This window comes from Aspergillus versicolor (assembly GCF_001890125.1).
Source record: "Aspergillus versicolor CBS 583.65 unplaced genomic scaffold ASPVEscaffold_4, whole genome shotgun sequence".
Taxonomy (NCBI): Eukaryota; Fungi; Ascomycota; class Eurotiomycetes; order Eurotiales; family Aspergillaceae; genus Aspergillus; species Aspergillus versicolor.
Genome location: NW_024467527.1, coordinates 2123074 through 2148406, shown reverse-complemented (window position 1 = coordinate 2148406; position 25333 = coordinate 2123074). Strand labels below are relative to the sequence as shown.

Below are 25333 nucleotides of genomic sequence, written 5' to 3'. Positions count from 1 at the left end.
TGAGTCAGATATATATAGTGGTTCCACCCGACACCCTCGAAACAACATTCTTGCTTTTCATGCAACCCACCGAACACTAATATTATATTAAAGCAGCTTTTTAAGAAGTATCTTCAACCCCCTCCTGAAACCTCTCCTCACTCTTACTCCCAGCCGCGGCGGTAAGATGCGTCCACGACGAAACCGTAACGAGCAGCGACGCCACCGCTATTAACTCGTTAGACAAAGATCAACCAGAAGAGAAGAATAAAGGTAGTTCCATACCAAGTATGCAATTCATATAATAATATCCAATAAGCTCAGAGAAAGTCCCCGACAATAACGGCCCAAGTACCATCCCGACAGTAAACGGGACTTCAGTTAGACTGGACAGTCGCGAGTTCCCACCATACGGACCGAATATAGCAGGGTTTTTGGACTCGAGTTCGTGCATGACGGCTAGAATTTCGTTAGTATCGCAAATAAATAAAAAAAAAAAAAAAGGAAAAAGAAAGGCGAAACACACCCATCATCTGAAACGACCCGGCACCCCTCGTCAACGCAAACGCAAAACCCAACCCAACAATCGCACCAATATAAACCCCTTCACCTCCCTTTTCGAGTCTACCCCAGGATAAATCCTCCCCCGGAACAGCCATCAACCAAAGCAAAGGTGTCGTCAGCGCCCACCCGATCGTTGTTGGCCAGCGGAGACCGAGATGGTCGCGCGTCCGCCCGACCACAGGTCCCAGGACGATAGGCGGCAGATTCAGTCCGAGGAAGAGAAGGCCGACGGGGAGAGAGCCCCAGCCGAAGACTTCGCGGACGTGCAAGGGGAGTGTGGTGTCGAAGCTGGCGAGGACGGTGGACATGAGGAGGGTGTTGAAGATCGATGCGACGATTTGGGGGTTACGGAGCATGATGCTGTAGAAGCCGCGGGCTGATTCGGGGTTAGTATCTGTTTTTTGGCCATCGGTAGGAGTTTGATGATCGCTTTGGTCGGCGAGGAGGGCAGTCTGTTCGGGCTCAGTCGAGTCCGGAGAAGTCGGTAAGGCTGATCGATTGTCTATCATGACGAGACGCATAAAGAAGTCTACAGCGAGAAGGACCAGAGCAGCCGACCACGCAGGCCAGTATCCGAACAGCTGCAGGAGGATACCGGAGACCATAGGCCCAGCGAGAATTCCGGTTCCGACGATGGACATTGCAGTCCCTGTAACCTTGCCCTTGTTCTCGCCATCGACATTATCGACCAGGGTAGCGAATGCGACGATCCAGACGCCGGAGCTGGCCAGAGACTGGAGGACTTGGCCAGTCATGAGGACCCAGACTGGAGCCGTTAGTGGTGGGGTGATTTAAAGCCAGGGTGAGCGTACCGGCCCGGGAGCAGGCGACGAGAATAGTGCCCGACGTGCATGCTGCTAGAGAGAGCAGCAGCGGGGTCTTTCTACTGGGTGTTTTGTCGGCGAAATGCGCGACGACTGGAGCAGCGAGAAGAGAGATGACGCCGTAGAGGGTCAAGAGAGTGGTGGTGAAGGTCTGGGTGTGTGATGGATCGAGATGCAAGCGTCTCTCGAGCATATACGGGAGGATTGGCACAATGAATCCGAACAGGAAACATTCTGATCAAGTCAGTATCCGTCAGTCAAATTGTACGGTTGACGCACCAGAGAACAAGCTGATAGTAGCTGTGGTGATGATAAACAACTGCGACGAGCGCCATCCGAAGCCCCAGGGCCTCTGCGTGCCAACCGCCATCGCGACGAAGTTTGAAAATTGCATCAGCCATGGGCGAGGCCCGACTTTATAAGAAAACTGGGCCAGTCCGGATCGACGAAGTAAGCAAAGCGAGAACGATAAGCGGAGTGTTATTGCATCGAGTGAGCCAATCTCAGTCGATCTGACGTGCTGCGGGGGTTGTCAGCGCTTTGTGTCGGAGACTTTGTGAGTCACTCGAGCTGTAGCTGAAGTAACACAACATTGTAGAGATACACTGTCCAGTTTTACCGTGGATGCTCAAAGACACCCGAAGGACAATCGACAATGACAATCAGTGCAGATCGGACAGTCCATGAGGCATGAACCGGTTTTATCGGGGACTCCACCGCGTTCAACCGTGAACCAAGTTTGCGACTTCGCGACCGTCTGGCAAGTCGCAACACCTCAATCCCACCTCGTCATCTCCTTGCTGCATACCCCGCCAGGTAAGAACCTGTTCCTCGAGATATTTTGCACCTGTTTTGCACCACTAATACGCGCCCAGAAGCCAATCTGATGATGTCCTCCCTCCTCCGCCGCCTCCTCCCCAAGCCCGTCGCAAACAACGGCTCGCAGCTCCGCGACCACCAGGCCAACGAGCGCACATTTCTCTCATGGACGCGCATGGGTCTCGCCTTCGCGGCGATGGGATTAGCTGTTGGAAGACTTGGCCTGATCGAACATTTCTTCAACCCGGCCACTGAAGCCACTGCTCCAGAACCACAGGAAACGCGCAAAAACACGACCGGCGATGTCGAACCAACCACACCTACGAAGGCGAGATTAAGAGATAGCCCCGATATTCTGGTTAGCCGGCTCTGTCAAGTCATTAGCGTTTGGTCGTTTGGGTACGGTCTGTTCCGGTATATAACCGTGAGTCGGAATCTCGGGAAGGGTCAGTTTGTTCCGAGTATCTGGGGACCGGTCGTCATGACTGCCGGGACAATGGGAGTTATCGGGACACTGATTGAGATGGACTGGAAGAGGCCGGGGCAGGGCAATGGCAATGGCAATGGGAATGGACGCGGACTTGATATTTCCCGGGTGCTGCAGCGATGGAAGGGATCGGACAAATAAACCCGTGTATTATAGTTGATAGAGTTTAATTTATATAGGCAACGGAATAGACAAACACATACACATCTAATACTGATCAAGAAAAATCACCCTCATAAACCATCCCCAGACTCCCCGGCATCGCATCCACAAACCCATTCCGCGCGTACAACTTTCGGCCCGGCTTATCTGCCAGGAGATTGACATACGGATTCCCCTCGGGCGCATTCTGTTTGATATGTGCCAACAAATTCTTCAGGATCGCCTCCCCAAGACCCTTGCGCTGATGGTCCGGGAGCACAGCCATATCCACGATGTGGAAGTACCACCCGCCGTCGCTGATGATGCGGCCCATCGCGACTGGGCTTGCGGTGTTGGTAGAGGGGTCGGTGTAGATGATGTAACAGCCGTACCAGGCGCCATTGACTGAGGCGGTCCCTTGGGCGACGCTTTTGGGGGAGAGGCCGGACGCGGCGCGGAGGTGGAGGTAGTCCGCCACGGAGGGGGGAGAATCGGTGAAGGCGTAGTTTGGGGGGAGGGCAGTCATTGTGGTTCTGGCAGGTGGGACATTGAAGACACCGCATCCATTTCGAGATAAATAGACTGCTCACCAGGTAGCAATCGCCTCAGTGTTGCTACCTAGTTGTATGTGGGGTGCGGCTACATTCGGGAAGCTAACCGCTGTTGTCGCTGCAGTAAGCACCGAGGGGTCCGTGATCTGAACACCCCAACTCAGGGGAACTCGATCCATGATTGCCAGTGCTACCAAGACTACGCGCAGAGCTATAGCTCGCATAAGATGCATGATATAACTTCCGTGGGCAGGCTTTACTGCTATCCTGGTCCATGCGGAGAAATACCGCTTCTGTCAAGTGGTATTTTTCCACAAATGATTGGCCCAGAGCGACTGTTGCTGTAATCTTGGCAGTGAAATACGGCGATCCGTGACCAAACGGGCAGATGGGAAGTGTAAATACATCTTAAAAAAACCAACTGACAGTAATGTTAGTCACCGTTCAACAGTTGTGTTGCTTAAGATAAGATTACATGCACCGTCTCACTCCCCAAGTCTCCCACAGCCAACAATGCTGCCACCAGTGCGCTGAGATTCCCAACACACCCGCTTCAGCATGGAGCACGCTCGCGCGCCATCCAGCGACGTCTCGGTAGCTCCAAGCACGACAACCAGATCATCCTCGCTTTTCGACGAAGCCATCTGGTTCCTGCAGCCGGACCACCACGATGAATTGCAATTCGAGCTGGACAACGGCGTCCCGGTGGTCAAGGGAGGCACCGCGGGCGCGCTGGTCGAATACCTCACTCGACACGATAAACTCGACACAGCATTCAACCAGGTCTTTCTCCTCACGTTTCCCTCCTTCATGACGAGCGCGCAGCTATTCGCCATGCTGATGGAGCGATTCTACATCCAACACCCGGACGGACTAACCCAGGCCGAATACCAGATCTGGCTATCGCACAAAAAGAAACCGACGCAGCTGCGGGTCATCAATGTCCTCAAGCGCTGGCTGGAGTACACCTGGGTAGAGCCCGACGACGACGAAGCCCGCGCCCTGCTTAAAAAGATTTACGAATTCGCGCTCGACTCTATCCCGGCGATCAAAACCCCGGGGTCGAATGGGTTGATTAATGTCATTGAGCGGCGCTTACAAGGGGACCGGAACGTGCGAGGCCACCAGCGCGTTTCACTGCAGAGTGTCGCTTCCCCGCCGCCGGTGCTGCCCAAGAAGATGAAGAAGATCAAGTTCTTGGACCTCAATCCGACGGAGCTTGCGCGGCAATTGACGCTACTGGAATTGCGACTGTACGATAAAATACGGCTGGAGGAGTGCCTGAACAAAGCGTGGCAGAAAAGGGCAGGGTTGGAACCAGCGCCGAGAATCAGAGCGATGATCCATCATTCCAACCAGCTGGCGAATTGGGTTGGGAATCTGATTCTCGAGCAATCGGATCTCAAGAAGCGTGTGCGGTTGATTAAACACTTTATTGACATCTTGGAGGTACTTCGCTTCCATCCTTAATACCTGATCGTGTCTAACTCCAACAGGCCTGCTACGACATGAGAAACTACTCGACCTCAATCGCCGTCGTGTCCGGACTTGGAACAGCACCGATACACCGGCTGGCTCGGACGTGGTCCCAAGTTAGTGAGCGCTCCATGGCGACCTTCCAACGGATACAGCGTCTCGTCAATAGCACGAGGAATTTCATCGAGTACCGAGAGACAATGCGGGCAGCGAGTCCCCCATGCATTCCCTTCCTTGGTGTGGTTTCATCTCATCCCCTGCAACATGCCCGCAGCTCAACTAACCTGCGTCGCTAGGCGTCTTTCTCATGGACCTAACCTTCATCGAAGACGGCAACCCCGACCACACCCCTGCCGGCCTAATAAACATGGACAAGCGCGCAAAGTCGGCCGCCGTAATTCAGGAGCTACAGAACTACCAGTCCTCCGAATACGTATTCCAACCGGTACCCGACCTCCAAGATTACCTGATCAGCAGCACCCAAGCCGCCGAAGACATGGCGAGCAAACACGATCGCAGCCTGGAATTGGAGCCGCGAACGCGCGTGGAAATGAGCGGCGGCGGCGCCCCCTATGTTTCTACCGGAACCCACATGACAGGCATCCTCGTTGCAAGCATGGCGATGGGAGATTGAACCCAGCCAGCCCAGCGTCAACAATTAATGAGCAATGCGTTGTATGATTACATTCGCCAGGGATCCCATCACGAATTTTCCCGCCCTGCCCCTCCCGCCGAAACCAACCAAAGCGAAACCCAACAGGGACCCTGGTGCCTCTCCGTGGATATGTTTTAGATACCCTGTCATTTTGTAATACTAGTATGTTAGAAATAATTTTGCCTTTCGCCCGTGCCCCGTTGGAGCCACCTCCGATGCTAACTGCTCACTGGCCAGGCGTGCTGGGGTGAGAAACCGCCGCTGTCTGGCCCACTCCTCCGATATCGCATCAACTCGCGAAGGTCCAACTCGAGGTCCAACTCGCCAGTCGCGCCTCGCAAGGCCATCCCATTTTCGTCGATGCTCGGAATACACCTACCGAGCTCAGGTCAGTCGATCTGTGCTCGGTGGACTTGACATGTCGAGCAGGACCCCACGTTCTGCTACGCTTAATCGGAGCTGTTATTCTGTTCGACTTCCATAACCCCTGCAGTCCGGAAAAAAGGAGTCGGTCTAGACTTGTTCTCTTGTATTTTCTAGTATATTCTAGAAATGCCATAATCTAAGCCGAATGTTATGTTCAACTTCGTGTTCTACTATTATACGTAATTCGGTCCACGACCACGGCAACGGTACGGCTGGCGGCCCCATACGGGCGTCAACCATTCTCCAGCAAAGTTAATACCGAATAAAGCACGTAAAAGAGTGGATATAGCTGATGTCATTCCAGTCGTCGTCTAGTAGATCCATTGTATTTGGGTATCGTTTTCTAACCACTCTCCAGTCGCCCAGCCCAACAGCCCAACACAGCCCCAAAAAGAAAAAAAAAAGAAAATATACAAATCACAAGAAAAAATCGAACCAAACAAAGGAAGAAAATCACAAGACAACCCCCTTATTCTGCTTCCTATCCAACCGATAATTCCTCCAAACCGCGACAGCCGGGAATCCCAGCACCAGCACACACGTAGACAAAATACAAGCATACTTCATATACTCGCTCCAAGCCTGATTAATCGCGTTCCGAATCTCCGAGCCCACAGGGTACGTGATCTGCTCAACATACCCCTTAATATAGATATCAGCGGCAAGGTCCTTGGAACTTTCCGGCAGATACCGCGTGAGGAACTTCAGGAAGGTATTATTGAAGACAGACGCCGAGGCCGCAAATCCCACAGCCGTCCCGATGCTCGATGAGAGGCTGAGAATGGACAGCATCATGGGAACACTCTCGCGGTCGGCGGCTGCCATCACTGCCATATCCTGCCCGATAGCTAGGGTAGACCCGCCGAAGGCGATGAAGATCTGACACATAACCACATACCCGATTGTGCTGTCCTCGTTCTGGCCGCGGAAATGGATCATGAGACCCGAGCCCAGGAAGAGGAGTGGCATACCGAAGAAGAGGGTCTGGTATTTGAACTGGCGTGTAATGCGGATCACGATACCCACGAGGACGGACCAGAATGTGCTGCCGACGTTGAAGATCTGGTTCACGTACCCGGCCATGGCGATGGAGAGATTGAAGACCACGACGCAGAAGTTGAGCAGGTATAGGTCCCAGCAGTAGAAGCTGAAGAAGAGCAGGGCGGAGAGGAAGCATGCGCCGAGCACGGTGCGGTCTTTGAGGAGTTCCCAGCGGATGAAGTGAGTTCTTGCGCCGAAGCGTTCCCAGGCGGCGAAGGTTGGGAAGAGCAGGAAGCCGACGATGACCATTGCGATGAAGGTTGCGCTGTTGTATTGGGCGGCGCCGTAGCTGGTCAGGCTGAAGGGGAGGAGAACCAGGGTGAAGGCGGCCATGAGGAGGAATGCGCCGATGACTGGGCTGTTAGTTTGTATACTGAGATATGAGAGAAAGTAATGTACTTACTGTCAAATTCGTGGATGTAGTGGATGATGGACTCGATGGTAGTCCGTCCACTTGGGCGTCGTCGGAAGATACCCTCGTTTTCTGCTCTCTTCTCGTGGACTTTGAATACTACTGCCAATGGAAGGAAGACCACTGGCGCGACGATAGCGAACACTCCATAACTCCAGCGCCAGCCGGACGTCTGCAAGAAGGATTGCGCCGCCAACGGCCCAGTAAATGCTGTGCAGATAAATGGGGTACTGGCAAAGGCGAAGGCGAACGCTCGGTTGCGAAGCCCGGTCGTATCGGCAATGAAAATATCCAGAATCAAGTAGAGAGCATCATATCCGACCCAATACAATACATATCCAGCGGCGTATGAGTCTGGGCCGTTGCAAGCCGCGAGGATGATAATACCCAAGACATAGATAGCGACGAAGACCAGCAGTCCCTCCGTTCGTCCCCAGAGGGTAAGGATTTTGGCAACGGGCAGCTTCAACACACCAGCCACGACATTGGACAGGATATTCGCGGTGCTGACTTGAGGAGCAGCACTGAAGTTGGCAAAGACGTTCTGGATAATAGCGCTGCTGATGGACGACTGCAGGGCGAGAATGAAGAATCCCAGCCAGACACTATTCCATTAGCATCACTTCAATATGCAACCAATGGATCACTTACAGGGCATATGTGCCAAAAGCCGCCTTTTTACTCCAGACCAGTGCGACAGCTTCCGCCTTCTGCACACCCGGTTGTGCATCCTCGGTTACCCCCTCGCGAGCATCATGTCGTAGTCCGGCACTGCTGCGAGTGTCGGTCGACGGGCCCCAGGCATGGACCTCAAAGTCACTCGCCTGGTGGTGCTTCTCATCCCTGAAGTGATAATCGTCGGTACCGACGACATTCTGCGCTGCCCGTGCATCACGGTTCCGAATAAGATCCAATGCGCCCATGGTCAAGCCGGATCTGTTTACTTCAGTCGACAATGTCGAGTAGAGTTTCCCACGAGATGACTTTCCGACGTAAAACAGACAGACAGAATAAATCCTCTTCGATCAGGGTACGGACGGGGCCAGCCCTTTTCAGCACACGCGAGGCGGGCCAGAGTTCCCAGCAAGTACTCGTCAGTACTAGCAAGGACCAGGGCGCAAGGCCAATGGCGGACAAATGTTACCGCATGAAACGCGATGCCCACGCCGGTCACACATGCAAGGTGGGATGGCTCGCTATAATACCCACCGGATATCGCGCCAGGCGGGAAAAAAAGCCACAAAGTCCCAACCAAGCACCAGCTCTGCCGCATGGTGATCCAGCCTGGGTGGGGCGTGTCCCACGGCTGCTGCGAACTGCGATGTCGGATCTGATAAAATACAGATCTGATAAGGCGGGTCGGATCAGATAACGCTGGGCGGGTTGTGTTTCTTTGCAATACGGGCACGAGGCCCCACAGACTATTGAATTGTGTGGCATGGCAGCATGCGATCAAGTCCGATCATTACATACTTGCTTTTGTTTCTTTTGGTGCTTTGGGCATGTCACGTTAATTAAAATGCAGACGGCTCGACGACCTGTCGACAGGGGCCTGTCCAATCAGCGGGCGACACCCCCCGGCTGGTGTGCGACGTTGCGTCCAGGGTTGTGTTTGGCTGGAAGAAGCGTTTTGGCTTGGGGCAAGCCCTGCGAGTGAGAAGCGACAATCGCAGGGGGCGGGATCGCTCCGGTCCGTTTTGCTTTGGAACCGGCCACCTCGCCTTAATGAGCCCACCTGCCAGCCCACTGTCATTACTGTCATTAAGCAATCACACTAACCACTTAGTAGGAATGCGAGCTGAGCGATCATGATCGGACACAATTAAAACAAACTCGACAGATCACATCAAATTAGCCCACAACCCAATCAACCTTCAATAACAGTATCACAATATCACAACATCACACATTCAACGTCGAGATTTCCAGTTCAGTCCTGCAATACGCTCGCCACCCGTGCATAGACACGCGGCTCAGCGCGCTTCGTATACCCAATGACGAACTCCCTGCAAATCTTGACATCCTCCGGCCCAGTATTGTGCAATTCAAACTCCACCCTGCGAGCGAGGTGTGCAAGGGCCATGTACAGTTCCGCATAGGCCAGGCTGCGCCCGTGTTAGATGTAAATTGGACTATATACGATGCGGAGATGAAGACGTACTTTATTCCCAGACAAGCTCTGCTGCCCTTCGTGAATGCAGTCAGGTAGCGATCGAGCCGTTCACCCGTTGCAGTCTTGCCATTTGTGCGAATCCACCGGTCGGGGTCGAATTTCTCTGGGTTGGGGAAGATGGTGGCGTTGCGGTGGATGAGGAAAGGTGATGAGCCCATGGGTGTCTGACAGTTCAGCATGCATTCCAAAATGCATAGTTCTGGATTGAACATACCCCTGGTGGGATTGGATAGTCCTTGTATACCAAAGTCTCATCAGGAGCAACACGAGGGAATCGGTTCATGGCCGGAGTGGCAATCCGAAGCGCTTCGTTGAGTACAGCGGTCTATACAAATCAGCCTCTCAAAAAGTCCGTTCCAGTGAGTAAACATACCAAATAAGGAAGTCTCTCCAGCTCCAGCAATGTACAAACACTCGTCGCCGTCGGAAGAACCGTCCTAACCTCGTCCCTCAACCGCTGCAACACGTCCCTATTCCGCGCCAGATGGTACGAAGCAATCGTCAAAGTCCGCCCAGTCGTCTCAGTCCCCGCCGCCAGGAAAATAAGACTTTCCTCCTCTATACGCTTCTTCGTGCGCTCCTCCGGCGGCAGCTCCGGGTCGATGAGTTTATGCACTAGTGTCGTCGCCGCCTTACCCGGCTTCGCCTCTTGCGTCGCCGAGTCCATCACCGTATCCAGAATGGATTGCTGGAAGTCCAGCACGGCCGTCTTGCCCGGTGCCAGGAACCGCACCATCCACCCCGGCGTCGAGCGGACAAGAGGGTCCAGGAATGGGAAAAACCGGTTAATGTGGCAGATGCCAGACACTTCTGTCGCGGCTGTGCGGATATCACTCCGGAAGTCCTTATCTTCGAGGAACCCCCAGAGTTTGCCGTAGCCGTAGTACGTGATGATATCGGCAGTTAGAGCTGCAAATGCATCGTCTAGCTGGACGACTGTTTGGGAGTGGTGGAATTCGTCGAACCGCTGGATTAGCTTGTTGATGCGTTCCTGGATCATGGGTGCTAGGTCTATGACAGAACGCTTCGAGAAGAAGTTGTTTAGTAGGTTCCGGCGGAAGCGGTGGTGCTCATGGCTGATGGTCGAGATCATGGATGTACCGACTGAGAAGATCGGGACCCAGGAGGGATCTTTCTCGCGACGACGGCTGGATGAGGTGTAGATCTCGTCGTAGAAGTCGGGGTCGCTGATGTGGACCTCTCGGGGCGTTATTCGGACGATAGGGCCTATTTGATTAGAACCTGATTATATTGATTCGGTGAGCATACCATATTTGCGGTGCATCTTCTCGATTTGGAAGAGAAATCGTCCGCCACCAGCAGCGCAGACATCGTAGTAGAACTCGTACAGGTGGGTAATGGCTGCCAGCTTAGGGCCCGGGATATGGCTCAGCGGGTGGAAGTACAGCCGGTAAATACTCCGAATTATTAGGAGACTGACTGCCCCAGGGAGCAGAAGCCAGGCATGAGTAGTGGTCAGCATCGTGGCAGTATCTAGTGGTATGGAATGGGTAAGGCAGGGAGAAATTGTCTGGGTGCGGCCATGTCCTCCCTTATACTGATGACGGGATCTCTTCACCCAGTCAAGGGATATAAAACCTACCACTGACGAGAGATTGACAACCCCTCTTTTGCCATGGCATTAGCATCACTGCACCTTTACCCTATACACTGCGTCGCCGTTCTATCAAGGCTTTCGAGGCACATCATGATAGGGAAGTGATAAGCCATCCCCTCAGACAATCCTTGTCTAATCCTGGTCATCACCGTTGGCAGCTGCAGGGCTAATGCAAGTCTGCAGAATGCCGTTTGAGTCTTGTGTGCTGCGCTCGTAATGACTATGCGTCTGTCTCCATTGGTGTGTGCCCTGTTGGGGTGATGATGCTTGCACGTTCTCAATATATCCCGCGCGACTGACTCAGGTAAACGCAATCATAATACACCACAAAGCTCATGCTCTCTAAAGGCCAATCTGAGCGCATTTAATATATCAGCCAAGAGGTGGGACACCCTTCATAGTCGGCTGGGCATGGAACCAGGATTCTAAGTTTCTTCAGTCAGCACTGTATTCCTTCGAACCAAAGCTTACCAGCGCATCCTCAAACTCAAAACTTGGCTTCGTATCCTCGTAGTCCTGTTTCGGTGACTGCTTCTTCTCACTCTTCCTGCATCGCCGTTGGGTGCATCATTCAGAGCGCGGTCTCAGACAAATGTACCATGCAGTACCCCGCCTTGCCGAGTATGCAGTATCAGCAGAAGCCCAAACCACCCCTCTTATTAGCTCAAGGACTAGCCGCCCACTCCCTATTCCTAGTATCAAGCCGGTAAGCACCAAGCCGGTAGCATGCACTTCGGAAGCACTCGATTCCAAGTCAGGCATGGAGGGGAGTAGTTAAAGGCAGATATGAATATATACCATGACCTGGACTCCTCTTTCATACTTAAGCCGATGAGGGGTGCAACCACTACGAGAATCGGAATTTCCTCGTTTGATGACTGACTGGCTTGTCCTTGTTGGAGTGTGACGCGGCCCGATACCTAGGAATGGTGTCTTGACCCCCAGCTCCGGTGGGCAGTCCACGTAAGTTGCTCGGCTGGTATTTCCCAGCCCAGCTAGGAAGACGCAAGCGCTTGGAGAACTGGATACCTGTTTGTTCTAGGGGAGACAATGAGATGAAAAGTCTAACAGTAGGAACTTGACGGTCCCTGGTCGCCCCTCTTTGGCTGCCGTATCAAGGTCTTATGTCAAGGCAATGGAGAGAGAGGTGACAAGACGAATATTACTTCTGAAATAATCAAAGAATACCGATTGACCCCCCGCCAATTTAAAGCTGGCTGTATTGTTTGATTCGCTTGATACATTCATATGACATTACAGTTGCTGGACAAGTCAACCTTATTCTCACTCCAGTCAAACCCGGTGATATTAATAAGGATAACTACCTGGTAGTAAAGTTTGAGACCCGTAGAAAGTTATATTCCACAATATTCTCGCCTTCACCTACCTCTGCTGCGCTGACAAGGTTGCAGCACAAGTTCCAGTACTGACATTTCTTCCATGACCCTGGCTGGTGTCTTGTGTGTATTCTAGACTTCCGGGGCCATGACGCGAAGGCTACTTGGGCTCGCAAACCCTAAGCCAGGCATCCACAGTATAAGGTTCCGGGCCTTTGCTCCATGAGATGGGACACGACCACCATCACCGTTGCATACAGTTTATATAGTAATATGGACATTATTCGGAAAGTCAAATATGACTCTTACGGCATGGAAGGTCAACGTCGCCTCCCTCGCATTCCCATCCTTTTCTCTTCCTCTTCATACCCTATTCACCACGTCAATCTCGCTCTACTGTCACATATCTATCAGATACCCTTATTAAACTGCCTATATTACGACAAAATGACCCTCCGCCACATCATCCGCGACATCCTGCGCCCACTCTGTATTCTGATCGAAAACACCCTCGAAAAGACACCGGCCGCCCAAAAGCTCCGACGCCTCCAACACCGCCTCTTCGGACTCACCGTCACCGAATGGCGCATGCTAAACATCTACCTCTCCTGCCGCGAAACCATGGACACGGGCGTACAGAGACAAGGCTGGATAAGCGCCGAAATCACCCGTCTTGAGGAAAAGCTATCAGGCCTTGAATTCAACGAGTCAGACCCAGAAATAGTCGAGCTCGCCATCGAGTGGTGGGAGATGTGTGAGGAGGGGATTGAGAATATGGACTTCTGTGACCAGACGCTGGGACTTTTAAGGGAGGCGCAGAGGGGTCTTGCGCATACGCCTGTCTACCGTGGGTTGTACGATACTAGGGGGAAGAAGGGGATGGGGCACTGGTCGTCGTGGTTGAGGGCGAGATGTGCTAAGGCTGGTGGGTGCTGTGGACGGCCTTGTCAGTGTTGTCGGAGGGAGAGGGATCATCTGTTTAAGATGTGGAGGGGGCATTGTACGGATGCTTGTCGGTGCTGTATGGAGCACGCTGGTGTGGATGTGTCAGCTGGCAGTCTGGATTGCACGCCGGGGTTGGCTTTTGATATTGGGCCTGGGAAGGAGCACAAGGAGGGGAGAATGCTGGTGAAGAGTCTTGTGTGGGGTGGTTGATTGTCTGGACCTTGGAAGTTTCGCAAGCTTGCACATGTATTTTGTTTCTTTTCTCTTATGTTACCTGTTCAATGTACTGCATTGCACTGTTTGCTATTGTTTGTTATTTTGCAGCATCGCATTTGTATATGAACTTGTCCCCGCGAGTGTCGGGAATACGAAGAATACATTCGTTCGTCTAAAATAATCTAGTAGAGCCGCTGCTCATACAGGCCGTGATTCGTATCTCTACTAGATTAATAGTGACATATCATTAAATATATAGATAAAGCAACGGATTCCAATCCAAAATCCTCGACAGCAATAAAATAACCACACGAATACCATCAAGCCTTCGTTTCCTTCGTCAGCCCATAATCCAACCTCTCCCACTTCATAAGCAGCGCACAAACCAAACAAATCGCACCCCCAGCAACAACAAGATAAAACTCCCTCCCAATCACACTCGCCACGGCCTCGACGCCCCGTTCAATAACCTCAGGATCCCGCGACTGCCACACAACAGACGAAACACCAGCAAGCGCCTCCCGCAGATCATGCTCAGAGTATCCCCTCCCCCCCAGCGCCTCATTAAGCAGACTATACCCGACATTATGAAAAATACACCCCGCGACAGCAAGAACAATCGCAATAGCGCCCATCTGCGCCATATTAAACAAGATAGCAGAATCAACCCGGTCCCGCGGGGATTTCTGGTTCATTACATTCGAGATCCCCACGCCGTGCTGGAAGGAGCAGCCCAGCCCGATCCCGATCAGAGCCTCCAGGCCCATGATTGTTGATTCGGTGGTGGATGGCTTAGGCATTATCGCTGCCATTCCAGCTGCGGCGGAGATGGTCGCCAAGCCGGCGAGGAGATATACAGGCGCGTAGCGGCCTATCTTTGGTAGAGAGCCGCCGACGAGGATGACGACTGCGATGAAGACGAGGATAAATGGGAGGAGGCGGACGGTTTGCTGCAGGGCGCCGTGGCCGCGGGCGAAGGCGAAGTACAGCGGTGTGTAGTAGAGGGTTACGGCGTAGGAGGCGCCTGCGCAGCCCGAGGCGACCCAGAGGGGGAGGAGGTCCATGCGCTGCAGGAGGTGGAGGGGGATAGAGCGCTCTTCGCGGGTGGTGAAGATGCAGAGGGATTGCTGCAGGAACCAGGCTATTGTGATGACGCCAAAGAGGACCCAGATGGCGATGGTGGCGCCGTCGGACCAGTTCCAGATGGAGCCGGAGAATTCGAGGGCCACGGCGAAGAGGACGGGAGAGGCCATGTTGAGGATTAGGCCGATGGGGTCCATTTTCACGATTCGCTGGACAATGGGGATGTCTGGGCCTAGGTATTTGCTGGGGATGCAGAAGAGGCTCAGGACCAGTGCGAGGCCGACCCACGGGAGGTTCATATAGAAGGCCCAGCGCCAGGTGGTGTGGTGGTTGGCAGCTAGGGCTGACCCAATGGGGCCTCCTATCACCAGCCCAATGGCCCAGGTTGCACTCAGGAGACCGAATAGACGCGGGGTCTCGGTAGGTGAGGCAAAGACGGCGACAAATGTCAGATTACTATGCAGTTAGTCAAGGCCCAAATGTAAAGAGAAAGATGGTACCTTTGATAGACAATCGCACCAGACACGCCCATTATGATGCGGCCGACAATCACAGCAGAAATATTCGGCGCAGCCCCAGCAACAGCAGCACCGGCCATGAAGATCACAACATTTACAATATAGATCCAACGCATATTGAAGCAATACAAGATCTTGCGTGACAGGCCGAGGACAGCAAAGCTGGCGAGGCTGTAGGACAGGCCAATCCACGGGAGGAGCTCGATATTGCCAAACGCCTCGTACAGACGGGCCTGGATATTGGCGACATTACTCACATCGTATCCTGCGCCGTTAGACGGGTTACAGTGAAGAAGGAGGGCAAGTACCGTTGATTACAGTCGTGAGTAGCAGCACAACAATGCTGCCGTGCCACTTCCACGCAGGCATATCCCCGCGGGGACTTGGAACAGCCTGAAGGGGCTCACTGACAGGGGCCTTCTCGGTTGACTGGCTATCTGGTGTGCTGTCGACATTTTGGCCTGCCTCCGTCGACGGTGTACTGGGGCTTTCTCGGCTCATTTTTGCGACAACAGTACTATCAGTTGGCAAAATTCCACAAGGCTCAAAAGTTCCACAAAGGCCAGCACGCAGCGACCACAACGGCGTTGCTGTCCTTATAGTCTGACAACGGCCCCCAGAGCTGCGCCCATCCGTGGTGTGCTTTGTGCAATATACTAGTGGCAGTGTTTAATGCGCGCCGAATGCTGCCCAATGCGGCATAAGCTGACCCTGCGATTACTGCGATTAGGTGCGGCGCTATACATGAATCGGGAACCCACTCCGATGCAAAGAGAACCGCTATCCCGAAATAGTAACCGTGGCTTAGGACTTGCTCTACTTTTGTTGTCTTTGTTGGCGATAACAATGCGGGCTGTGCCACCGTGCCGGCACGTGTCTGGGGACGTGTCCCACCAGCCTTGTGCCGCACAGCCTTAAAAGCGTATCAGACGCCAGAAAGCTGTTGGTGGCTTTTCTGCTGCATTGTTAAGCGCCAGTCTGGTGGACCGTTGACCTGTCACCTCTTTCACCGGCGTTGCCCTGTTTCGGAAGCTTTATTCATGGGTGAATTCTGTGTCTACTCAGCCCGCGAGATTATCCATCACATAGCCTTTCATGGCACGGTAAGCCGGCAATCCAAACATGCGCCCCGTTATTTGGGTATATATTGCCGCTTTGTTAACTTGCTGCCGCTTCGCACTTGGGGCTGGATGGTAACCGTGGTAGGGAGATGGGTCTCTCCATTCAAGATAAGAATTGTTCATCTGCCTGTCTGTTCGTGTTTCCCTTTATTGCGCAGTACATTCTATATTTTATACTATAAAATCGGAGCAGTGGAGATTCGTTGAAGTAGGTCGGACAGTAGATTTCTCTCTGGGGATGTTACTCCCCATTTCATACCACCCCGAGCACTACGGAGTAAGCGGGATATAACCAAAAGTATATTCTTTGCATCGTCCCCCTTGTTCAGTACGTAGCAAAGGTCTAAAGGTACGGAATCGCCCGTGGAAGGCCAGCAATCACAGTTACAACATCCTCTGCAGCCCCAGATGGTTAAGTATCATGGACAGCCACGGCTCTGGCTCAGCAAAAAGAGTGGATACTAATGGTGGGAGCCGTCAGGCAGAGAGATATTAATACGCCCCAGAGCCTGTATTACAATGGCTGTAATTGCCAGAGTCGGTTTGGGAGTATAGTAACCGATGGTATATCATATCTTGTAAGGACAGCCTGCTGGTGAGTACATCAAAAATAACCGAAAATCCGAAATCCTTGTTTGCATCAAATGTCAGCAAAGGTGCCGGCGGAGGAAATCTGTTTCAGCCTCAAGGGCCTCTTGAAGTTTACTCCCAGCATAGACCTCAAAATGACCCGCCCGCACAATATGCAGAGACTTCGGCTCCAGAGCCTTTGCATACGCCTTCAAGGCTAAATCAGTCGGAGCGGCTTGATCATTGTCGGCAACGACCATCAACAGGGGAGTTGGAGAGATATGCTTCATATATGCCGCAGGGATATATCCCCTAAGAGCCTCCAGCCTGATATGGAATCAGTGATGCAGTCACCAGGAGAGAAAAACAACATACGTTTTCACGGTAACGGTATTCAACCATGTTGTGCCCCGGCCATTCGTAGTGAAGAATTTATAGCTCTCTAGCGATGGAAGAGCTGATTGCGCCAGTGGGTCTTCATTGACGACCGGTAGAGACAGCGGTGTCTCCCCTGCTGCTACTGCCAGCCGATCTATAAGGCCATCAGTAAAAGTTCATATATGCGACATACATCGTCAGCGTCCACCTTTCTGAATCAACTCATCCACCAGCGGAAGAAAATCCGGACGAATCAAACGGTGGAGGTTCTCCCATCCATCAACCACAGGCACCTGGCTAACAACAGCCTTGACTCTCCTATCTATAGCACCCAAGCACAGGACATGCCCACCACTATACGAAGTCCCCCAGGCCCCGATGCTGTCGGATTTAATATCATCGCGAGTTTGGAGGTATGTGATCGCGTCCGAGTAGTCGCTGATCTGCTGCGCGGGGATAATCTCCTGGCGAGGCTGGTTTGGCTGGTTATCGCTATCGCCGAACCCGCGGTGGTCGTAGACTAGGCAGGCGAGATCGAGATGGGTGGAAAAGTGCTCTGCGATACTGGGGAGGACCATCTCTTTTACGGCGGCGAAGCCATGGGCCATTACTAGACAGGAGAGAGGTCCGTTACTGGAGTTGGGGGGCTTGTATAGCCATCCCCGTAGGGTTGTCTGGTCTGCAGTTTTGAAGGAGATGTCTTCTCTTGGCATGGTGATGGTACGGAATTTAATACAGAATAAGAAATTTTGTTCTCTACGAGAAGTCTTAAAAGACTGTTATATGGGCAATAGTCAGCAGTGTAACGCTCGGACAATGTAACTCTACCTTGCGGTCAATCAGGCCCCCTGCCGTATGTAATGATGGCGTGACCTACGATGACCTCATCATCCCCGAGCTGTTCAACAACTCAATACCACAATGACTATTCAGCGAATCGTGCATTGATAATTCACCGGATCCACCTCTGGCCATCTACTGCTTAGTATAGCAAACCATGAGTGGTTAGATTGTATAGATTTCTCATCATAGCCTCTAGCCTTCTAAACTGGACCCTGTAGCTTATTGTTTACTCCTATTAACTTCGCCAAATTCAAAACGCAAGAACCTCGCCGAGTCTCGAGCTCCAGGGATCCAAGAAAGTAAATACATAAGCGCACGATACCCCAAAGGAAACTTCTCAACGCCCGGTGCCTCCGCCAGGCGGACGGATTCAACCAATTTCAGCCCTGGATGGAGGCCTTCGAGCAACTTCGGGTCATCCACGCCCCAATGGAACTGTGCTCTGCTGCTATTGATGAACTCGATTGGATTCTGGCGCTGGAGACTTTGAAGTGTTGCCATAGTTATACATTCGAAGAGGAGTTCGCCATTGGGGAAGGTTTGGCAGAGCCGTTGTACCAGTCGTTTCACATCTTCTTCGGGCAGATAGCACAGTAATCCCTCCATCACGACAAGAACGGGTTCATGGGTTGTGATATTCTTCATCCAGTCCTCGTCGAGAACATCAACCCCCAGAAGAGAGTAATCTCGGCCAGACAACGATTCTGGCTGGACCTTTCTTCGAAGGTCGATGGCCTCAGGTAGGTCAATGTCGATCCAACGAGTATTCTCGCCCCATTTTACCCTCTGCATTCGGCTATCAAAACCACATGCTAGATGCAGAACCGTACTCTTCTGGTTGCGCTGGACGAATTCCGAAGTCCATCTGTCGAAATGCCTTGTTCGAACGGCGATAGCAGCACACTGGTTAGGTGTGGGAGCAATCTCATCAACGTCCACGTCAAGCCGGTCCAGGATATCTTGAGCGTATGGATCACCAAGAACGGGTGTGGGGGCACGGAAGTCAGAGGCTCTGGCAGCAAGGGTAACCAAGAGGGTTCTGGCAACGCCGTTGAGATTGACTTCTTCCTTGGTCACGGTGGTGTTCGGTAAATTATTATCGTTGTCGATAGCCATAGTTGCCCCCGAAATGAGCGACTTGACAATACCTCCCACCCTTATACAGTCAATCGAAAAACCCCTGAGTCAGCGGCGGCACATGGAGCCAAATCGGGAATGGTGCGGGAATGCAATCTAGGCCAAGTCGAACTTCCCCTCCAACTTTGACTGACACACACGGACCTTCCAGTGCAATAATCCTGATCCAAGTAATTTCATCCACTCCTATCACAATTCTTCAAAGGCAACGCGAATGGCCATAAGATCGTCCAGTGCAAAGGCGCTTGCTCGTCTAGTTGGCTGGTGACACTCGCTACTTCTGCCTAAAGTCCGATCTTAAAACTCAGATCGACATGGCGGAACGAAAGAAATACCTCAATGAAGAGGACTTCAGAGCAGGTGCGTACTAATTCACCCTACTAGACTAAACTGCACAGGCTCACCATGATTCTAGGTCTTGTCGCTCTGGACAAGGAGATGGGACAAAACCCCTGGCTGGTAGCATTCGCGCCTATCAGAATTGTCACTGCTGGCGGTTTCCTTGCCGTCTCCTATCTCAGGAACCGCGAGGCCACTGGGGATATTGACTACCTGATCGACCCTGAATTTGTTGGAGATGGCGATATCAACAAGGCCCTTCATGCGGCAATCGAGTCCGTCGGCAACCGATTGAAATTCAACTATGAATGGTTCAACGACGACATCTCCATTTTTGTTACCAAGCGCGCCAGGGAAAATGTGTTCGAGCGGGCCGATAAGCAGGGCATTACACTTTTCAAAGGCGAGTATCTCGAAGTGCTTGCTGCTCCAATCGAGTGGGCCCTCGAACGAAAACTAAGGCGCATTTATGCCGGTGATCGGGATCGCAAGGCCGAAACAGATATGGCAGACGCAGTCGCTCTTTTGAAGAAGCTGAAGGAACGAACCAACGAGCCTCTGGATTTGGAATCGATCCGAACGATGAACACAAACGGGTTCGACGTCTGTCCAGATCATGACACAATGCATCGTGTCGCCAATGTATATCGTGATGAATACAAGGAAGAGCCCTTCAAATAGACATGATGTTTCCGGGCAGAACCAGTCTGCAAGGAGTCCATTCCCCTTGTACGACGCTCTCCCTTAGATAGTGTAGAACCAGCCCGTATTCGTGATTATGTTGCGCCGGGCAAAATTCTGGCCCTTCCCGCCCTCCTCCAGGACCAAATTCCCCTCCGTGTCTAGAGCCTCTGGTGGAACCGAGATCTTCAGAAGATCCCTATCGATGGGGCCAACCTCGGTCGTCCAACCCGGAAGCTCCTCTGGCGTAAAAGGAGGCAACGTATCGTTTGCATCCTCACGATAAATATGCTGATGATCCCTCCGAAGCCCCAAGCTCAATCTCCAATTCACGGCCTCGTATAACTCCTCCACGATAGACGCCAGAATCGCATACCGGAGGGGGTCGGGGTCCTTCGGGTCGGGGATATCTCGTAGGCGCCAGTCAGGGCGGTAGAAAAAGTACTCCGTCTCCCATCCCATTAAGTCATAGTGATCCGCAAGGTGTAGCTCGTAGAGTCGGTAAACGGAGCGCAGCGAGGTGTCGCGCATGCGCCAGATTGGGATCGCGCGAAGGTTGTGGATTTCGCCAAACTGAGACGCGATTATTCCGGTCTCCTTCTTGGTGTCTTCAATCAGTGCCCGCGGGGCAAATGGGCCTGGGACTGGGAAGAACCATGACGGGAATGGGATGAACATGCGCAGGAGCGTCAGAAGGGGGTGTTTGTGGTTGCTCAGTCGAGTGAGACTGCCGCGGATCTTAAGGGGCGAGTGCCAATAGCGAATCCATAAGCGAAAACGATCCCACAGAGATATCTTCGGTCTTGGACGGCGAGGAGCGGCCATTAATGGAACGTGTTGCTTTCTGGGGAAGGAAGAGCAGCAGCGAGGTGAGTAAAGGCGGAGGCTTGGCAGATGGTCACCTGATGCGCCAACCAAATGTGGCAGCAGTCATTTATGAAGATAATGTTAATCCCAGTTATTTGGCTTGTGCATCCTTTTAGAATTTAGTGGCGGTTTGGGCTGTGTTAAGTTAGTTGTTTTCATAGAATTGTGGTGTCATTTCATTCGTTGTCAAAGATGCATTCAACGAATACGTTGCCGGTTCATATATATATTCACTGTTTCTACCACGAACCTCGGCTTAGCACCTTCAATGAGACTGCAAATGCTCTTGTCAGCAGTTAGTTTATAGAACACCTGCAACTTGGGTTCTGCGCCGTATCGTTCTATTGGGGCCAACAGTACCACACCAGTATCTTCCCAGCCCTAATAGTGATTTGTAACTATCAGTGCCCCAGTTTCAAGATAATCCTCCAACACAACGCTCGTATTGACACGGCGCAAGTGAGTCACTGCAATTAATAATGCAGGGTTACTCCAAGATACTACCCAAGCCCTCGTATTCGCGGGAGAGACAGTATATAAATGATAAAGTGCCCTGCGAGGCAAAGATATAATCCAGACTAATCAATAACCCATCTCTCAAACAACCAAAGAGAAGAAAAAGAAGAAAATGGCATCAGGAATAATTCTCGACCAACACTTCACCCACCACTCCTCTACCCACAGCACAACCATCCCCTGGACAACACTGGGCGAACTGACCAATCCTCCACTAATCTTCATCCACGGTACTCCCTGGTCCTCCGTTCTGTGGCATCCATACGCAAAAGCACTAGCTTCTAAATACAGTGTCTATCTTTTTGACAACCCCGGCTTCGGCGAGTCACCAGGCCGCAGTCCTCTCCAGACAAGCAATACCAACAATACCAACGAGATTGCATCCCTCGACGCCTCTCTCGCCGGGCAAGCAGAATCCTTCGGAGCGCTTTACCACTCCTGGGGGTTTAAAGAGGGCAACCTCCCGCATGTCGTCGCCCACGATGTCGGCGGGCTGATCAGCCTCCGTGGATTCCTGCTTCACGGATGCAAATACGCGAGTCTGTGTCTTATTGATGTTGTCGCGCTCCGGCCGTTCGGGAGTCCATTCTTTACCCTCGTCGGCCAGAATCCTGGTGTATTTACTTCTATCCCCGAGGTTGTTTTTGAGGGGATGTTGCGGGAGTATATCCGCGGGGCGGCGTTTAAGGATATCCCGGCTGATATCGAGAAGAGGCTTGAGAGGCCGTGGTTGTTAAGTAAAGGTGGGAGACAGGGGAGTGTAGGATTTATTCGGCAGATTGCACAGGCGGATGCTCGTGATGTTGAGGAGGTGGAGGGGCGGTATCAGGAAGTTGGAAGCGCAATACCGGTCAAGGTTATTTGGGGGGTTGAGGACCGGTGGATTCCAGTTGAGCGGGCTGAGGAGCTGGCGAAGAGGATTGGAGCGAGAGAGAATATATTGATTGAGGATGCTGGGCATTTGGTCATGCTTGACCAGCCGGAGAGGGTTGCTGTTGAGATCATGAGCTGGTTGATGGGGGTTACGCGGCGAGGATGATATCAACGCAGTATCGACCTCTGCAAAGACGAGTGTAGACCATGGCCATCGTGCAGATAACAGCACGCCCATACACCAATCCGTCAGCAAGGCTCCAGCGATGTCGGGTCTGTCTTCATGTGGTTTCGGCGGCGAACGTCATGCCTTCTTTGCACTTCTCTGTAGCTTTGCGCACTGGCCATTAATATTCAAAAACACTAGACGGGGTTCGATATGCACATGCAGCCAGCGCCGTTGTTGAAAGAGAAATGGAGGAGAATGGCGAGATACATTGATGTCTGATATTAGTGTTGCGCCACCAGAAACTCAGTTGATAACTTCAATCACCACCACATTATTGCTCCACTGAATTCATTAATACAGAAAGCAGTGACTAGCCACCACCACGTCTAGCTCCTCCACTGCCCATACCACCACTCTAAATGGTTCCTGGGCTCACTTCGTGCACATTCCACTATACCTCCAGACCAATTGTCTACTATACGCCCTCCAAAGCAGCTTCTAACCAGTTCCAGAAACCGACACGGGCTCAAACTTCGTGACACCACAAACACAACCCCACTCTCCTTACAGCATTTGAGAACTGCAGCCTATCAGCCCTAGAGATGATACCGGATAGAACTTGAATAACTGAACCTGATCCATCGAACCTAATTATTTGAGAACCGGAACCACCCGACTCAGACAATCTTCGTCAGAGCGCGAACTACGTCATGTCCCCACAGTTCTTATAAAGCTTCACCCCGCAGATCAGTTGAACTCAACAACCGCAATTGACATTGAATCATCAACTATTGCACATTGCTGATAGATTATTGCAATGACGCTCACAATCCACCACCTGCACGTCTCAGCCTCCGAGCGCGCCCTCTGGCTCTGCGAGGAACTCGGCATCCCCTACGAGCTCAAGACCTACGACCGCCAGCCCCTCCTCGCACCCCCTGAACTGAAAGCATTACACCCGCAGGGCTCCGCGCCCACGATCCAAGACGGAGATCTAACGCTCGCCGAAACAGGCGCATGCATTGAATACATTGCGCACAAGCACGGGAATGGCCGTCTCTTCCTGCCGCCCTCGCATCCGAACTATGCCGATTTTCTATACTGGTTCCACTGGTCGAACGGGACGCTTATGGGGAATGTCGGGCGCGTCATGATGGCGAAGTTTGCAAAGCTGGAGGCGGATAACAGCATGGTCGGCTATTCAAATGATCGACTGGCCAAGTCGTTGAAGATGCTGGATGACCGGGTGAAGGAGAACAAGTGGCTTGCCGGGGAGGAGTTTACGGCGGCGGATGTGATGATGGTGTTTCCGGTGACGACGGGGAGATATTTCGTGCAGTTTAGCTTGAAGGAGTATCCCAATATCGTGGCTTATCTCGGTCGTGTTAGTCAGAGGCCTGCGTATAGGAAGGCGATGGAGAAGGGGGATCCCCAGATGGAGCTGGCTTTGGGTGTTGAGAGTCCGGAGAAGCCAATTGTTTAGATTAGTCTAAAGCATTAGTCAATAGAGTCAATACTAGGATAGATTTATCTAGATCTTAGTCTAGTACCAGTTCCTAACTACATTTCCAATCTCTCTCTGCGGCTAAATCCCTTGGACATCTCACAAGCTCACTCACTGCTACTCAACCCGAGTAATTGGAGCTTGCAAGTCCGAATTACAAATTCTTGATTTCATCTCTCACCTCCTTGACATTACGTTCCTCCTCACTCGAACTGTCCTCCTCCTCATCCTTGGTATCCTTCTTCTTCTTCTTAGAAGGGGTCGACTTGGCGCTGTCGGGTGCACGGCGTTTCTTGGGGGTACCTGCAGGAGTCGCAGGAGTTCCAGGCGCAGATTTATTGTTTGAATCCGAGCCAACCATCTTCCTGAGCTTGGTGAATTGGTTTTCAACAGATTTCTTGTTGCATTCTGTAACACAGAAAGGATGTCAATCGTTAGACACACGTTACGCGACTAAGGTTCTGAAAAGGCAACGTACCAGGTCCCATGTAGGCAGCAAGCCTCTCGTTGTCCAGCTTGACGTTCTTTTCTTTCAGCTGATCCAAGACACCGAGGAAGAGCTGGGTTTGGTTAGTAGCTGGCGTCCAGGAGAGAGTGTGAAAGGAGCATACCTTGGCGTTGGCCTCTGGAGTCCAATTCATCGGCATTTTGGGATATTTTTGTCGTGATGGTTGAGAATTGTCAGGGTTGGTGGTTAATCCTGGTACACTGGCCACAGGTCTGGTGGTGAGAAGTGGGAAGCTATCAGAGGAGAACTCATTTTGAAATAAAACCTTTTGTGTTCTTGGGCTGATTAGTCGTGGTGCTTAGTCGTGCATTGCCATGATATCTTCTGTGTTGCTATAGAAGGTACCTTCATTTGCAGCTATTTCTTTGATGAGCATATCACTTCCAACTTATTGTAGGGGCTTCAATAACTTGTGCTAATAATAAACTGTAGCGAATCTCAGCATCCTCTGTGGAGTATCACTACCCGGAACGTGGTGTATCTATAGATCGGGGACGGCTGCCTGAATGCTGCCTCGTTCCCCAGGCACCATCCCCGCATGACTTTCTCCGCGTCGCAGCTG

General features: G+C 52.1%; 15 protein-coding genes across 15 annotated transcripts; 6 read left to right on the top strand and 9 right to left on the bottom strand.

Annotated features, from left to right (window-relative positions):
- Positions 1-229: 229 nt before the first annotated feature.
- On the bottom strand, positions 230-1737 carry ASPVEDRAFT_129668 (uncharacterized protein; the record flags this gene model as incomplete). Its single annotated transcript, XM_040806659.1, has 4 exons — positions 230-438; positions 506-1309; positions 1356-1601; positions 1647-1737. 4 exons carry the CDS (start codon positions 1735-1737, stop codon positions 230-232), a joined length of 1350 nt encoding a protein of 449 aa, XP_040667579.1.
- A 952-nt stretch (positions 1738-2689) lies between these two features.
- On the bottom strand, positions 2690-3340 carry ASPVEDRAFT_52674 (GNAT family N-acetyltransferase; the record flags this gene model as incomplete). The annotated part of the gene is made up of 2 exons (XM_040814679.1): positions 2690-2700; positions 2905-3340. 2 exons carry the CDS (start codon positions 3338-3340, stop codon positions 2690-2692), a joined length of 447 nt encoding a protein of 148 aa, XP_040667578.1.
- A 583-nt stretch (positions 3341-3923) lies between these two features.
- Positions 3924-5475, top strand: ASPVEDRAFT_130684 (Ras-GEF domain-containing protein; the record flags this gene model as incomplete). The annotated part of the gene is made up of 3 exons (XM_040806747.1): positions 3924-4814; positions 4862-5078; positions 5138-5475. 3 exons carry the CDS (start codon positions 3924-3926, stop codon positions 5473-5475), a joined length of 1446 nt encoding a protein of 481 aa, XP_040667577.1.
- Positions 5476-6199: 724 nt separating this feature from the next.
- Positions 6200-8541, bottom strand: ASPVEDRAFT_167919 (uncharacterized protein). The gene is made up of 3 exons (XM_040808664.1): positions 8027-8541; positions 7367-7980; positions 6200-7316 (listed from the first exon to the last, which is right to left on the bottom strand). The coding sequence occupies exons 1-3, from the start codon at positions 8296-8298 to the stop codon at positions 6376-6378; spliced, it is 1827 nt and encodes a 608-aa protein (XP_040667576.1). The 5' UTR covers positions 8299-8541; the 3' UTR covers positions 6200-6375.
- Positions 8014-8919, top strand: ASPVEDRAFT_651446 (uncharacterized protein). The gene has a single exon (XM_040815773.1). The coding sequence runs from the start codon at positions 8289-8291 to the stop codon at positions 8745-8747; it is 459 nt and encodes a 152-aa protein (XP_040667575.1). The 5' UTR covers positions 8014-8288; the 3' UTR covers positions 8748-8919.
- Positions 8920-9305: 386 nt separating this feature from the next.
- On the bottom strand, positions 9306-11031 carry ASPVEDRAFT_83336 (putative cytochrome P450 oxygenase; the record flags this gene model as incomplete). The annotated part of the gene is made up of 5 exons (XM_040817362.1): positions 9306-9480; positions 9537-9712; positions 9763-9873; positions 9922-10775; positions 10818-11031. The coding sequence occupies 5 exons, from the start codon at positions 11029-11031 to the stop codon at positions 9306-9308; spliced, it is 1530 nt and encodes a 509-aa protein (XP_040667574.1).
- Positions 11032-12950: 1919 nt separating this feature from the next.
- ASPVEDRAFT_28448 (uncharacterized protein) lies at positions 12951-13658 on the top strand (the record flags this gene model as incomplete). The annotated part of the gene is made up of 1 exon (XM_040810111.1): positions 12951-13658. The coding sequence occupies one exon, from the start codon at positions 12951-12953 to the stop codon at positions 13656-13658; it is 708 nt and encodes a 235-aa protein (XP_040667573.1).
- A 172-nt stretch (positions 13659-13830) lies between these two features.
- On the bottom strand, positions 13831-15858 carry ASPVEDRAFT_167914 (uncharacterized protein). The gene is made up of 3 exons (XM_040808663.1): positions 15574-15858; positions 15248-15530; positions 13831-15203 (listed from the first exon to the last, which is right to left on the bottom strand). Exons 1-3 carry the CDS (start codon positions 15764-15766, stop codon positions 13985-13987), a joined length of 1695 nt encoding a protein of 564 aa, XP_040667572.1. The 5' UTR covers positions 15767-15858; the 3' UTR covers positions 13831-13984.
- A 1175-nt stretch (positions 15859-17033) lies between these two features.
- ASPVEDRAFT_83333 (alpha/beta hydrolase) lies at positions 17034-18047 on the bottom strand (the record flags this gene model as incomplete). Its single annotated transcript, XM_040817361.1, has 3 exons — positions 17034-17283; positions 17332-17488; positions 17543-18047. The coding sequence occupies 3 exons, from the start codon at positions 18045-18047 to the stop codon at positions 17034-17036; spliced, it is 912 nt and encodes a 303-aa protein (XP_040667571.1).
- A 210-nt stretch (positions 18048-18257) lies between these two features.
- On the bottom strand, positions 18258-19506 carry ASPVEDRAFT_651346 (class I SAM-dependent methyltransferase). The gene has a single exon (XM_040815772.1). It carries the CDS (start codon positions 19291-19293, stop codon positions 18397-18399), a length of 897 nt encoding a protein of 298 aa, XP_040667570.1. The 5' UTR covers positions 19294-19506; the 3' UTR covers positions 18258-18396.
- Positions 19507-19628: 122 nt separating this feature from the next.
- On the top strand, positions 19629-20334 carry ASPVEDRAFT_52669 (uncharacterized protein; the record flags this gene model as incomplete). The annotated part of the gene is made up of 2 exons (XM_040814678.1): positions 19629-19674; positions 19730-20334. The coding sequence occupies 2 exons, from the start codon at positions 19629-19631 to the stop codon at positions 20332-20334; spliced, it is 651 nt and encodes a 216-aa protein (XP_040667569.1).
- Positions 20335-20397: 63 nt separating this feature from the next.
- ASPVEDRAFT_83330 (uncharacterized protein) lies at positions 20398-21159 on the bottom strand (the record flags this gene model as incomplete). The annotated part of the gene is made up of 1 exon (XM_040817360.1): positions 20398-21159. One exon carries the CDS (start codon positions 21157-21159, stop codon positions 20398-20400), a length of 762 nt encoding a protein of 253 aa, XP_040667568.1.
- A 450-nt stretch (positions 21160-21609) lies between these two features.
- Positions 21610-22989, top strand: ASPVEDRAFT_41382 (alpha/beta fold hydrolase). The gene has a single exon (XM_040812329.1). The coding sequence runs from the start codon at positions 21830-21832 to the stop codon at positions 22754-22756; it is 927 nt and encodes a 308-aa protein (XP_040667567.1). The 5' UTR covers positions 21610-21829; the 3' UTR covers positions 22757-22989.
- Positions 22990-23533: 544 nt separating this feature from the next.
- Positions 23534-24343, top strand: ASPVEDRAFT_41380 (glutathione S-transferase family protein). The gene has a single exon (XM_040812328.1). The coding sequence runs from the start codon at positions 23577-23579 to the stop codon at positions 24240-24242; it is 666 nt and encodes a 221-aa protein (XP_040667566.1). The 5' UTR covers positions 23534-23576; the 3' UTR covers positions 24243-24343.
- Positions 24344-24417: 74 nt separating this feature from the next.
- Positions 24418-24910, bottom strand: ASPVEDRAFT_83327 (uncharacterized protein; the record flags this gene model as incomplete). Its single annotated transcript, XM_040817359.1, has 3 exons — positions 24418-24671; positions 24742-24823; positions 24875-24910. The coding sequence occupies 3 exons, from the start codon at positions 24908-24910 to the stop codon at positions 24418-24420; spliced, it is 372 nt and encodes a 123-aa protein (XP_040667565.1).
- Positions 24911-25333: the final 423 nt, after the last annotated feature.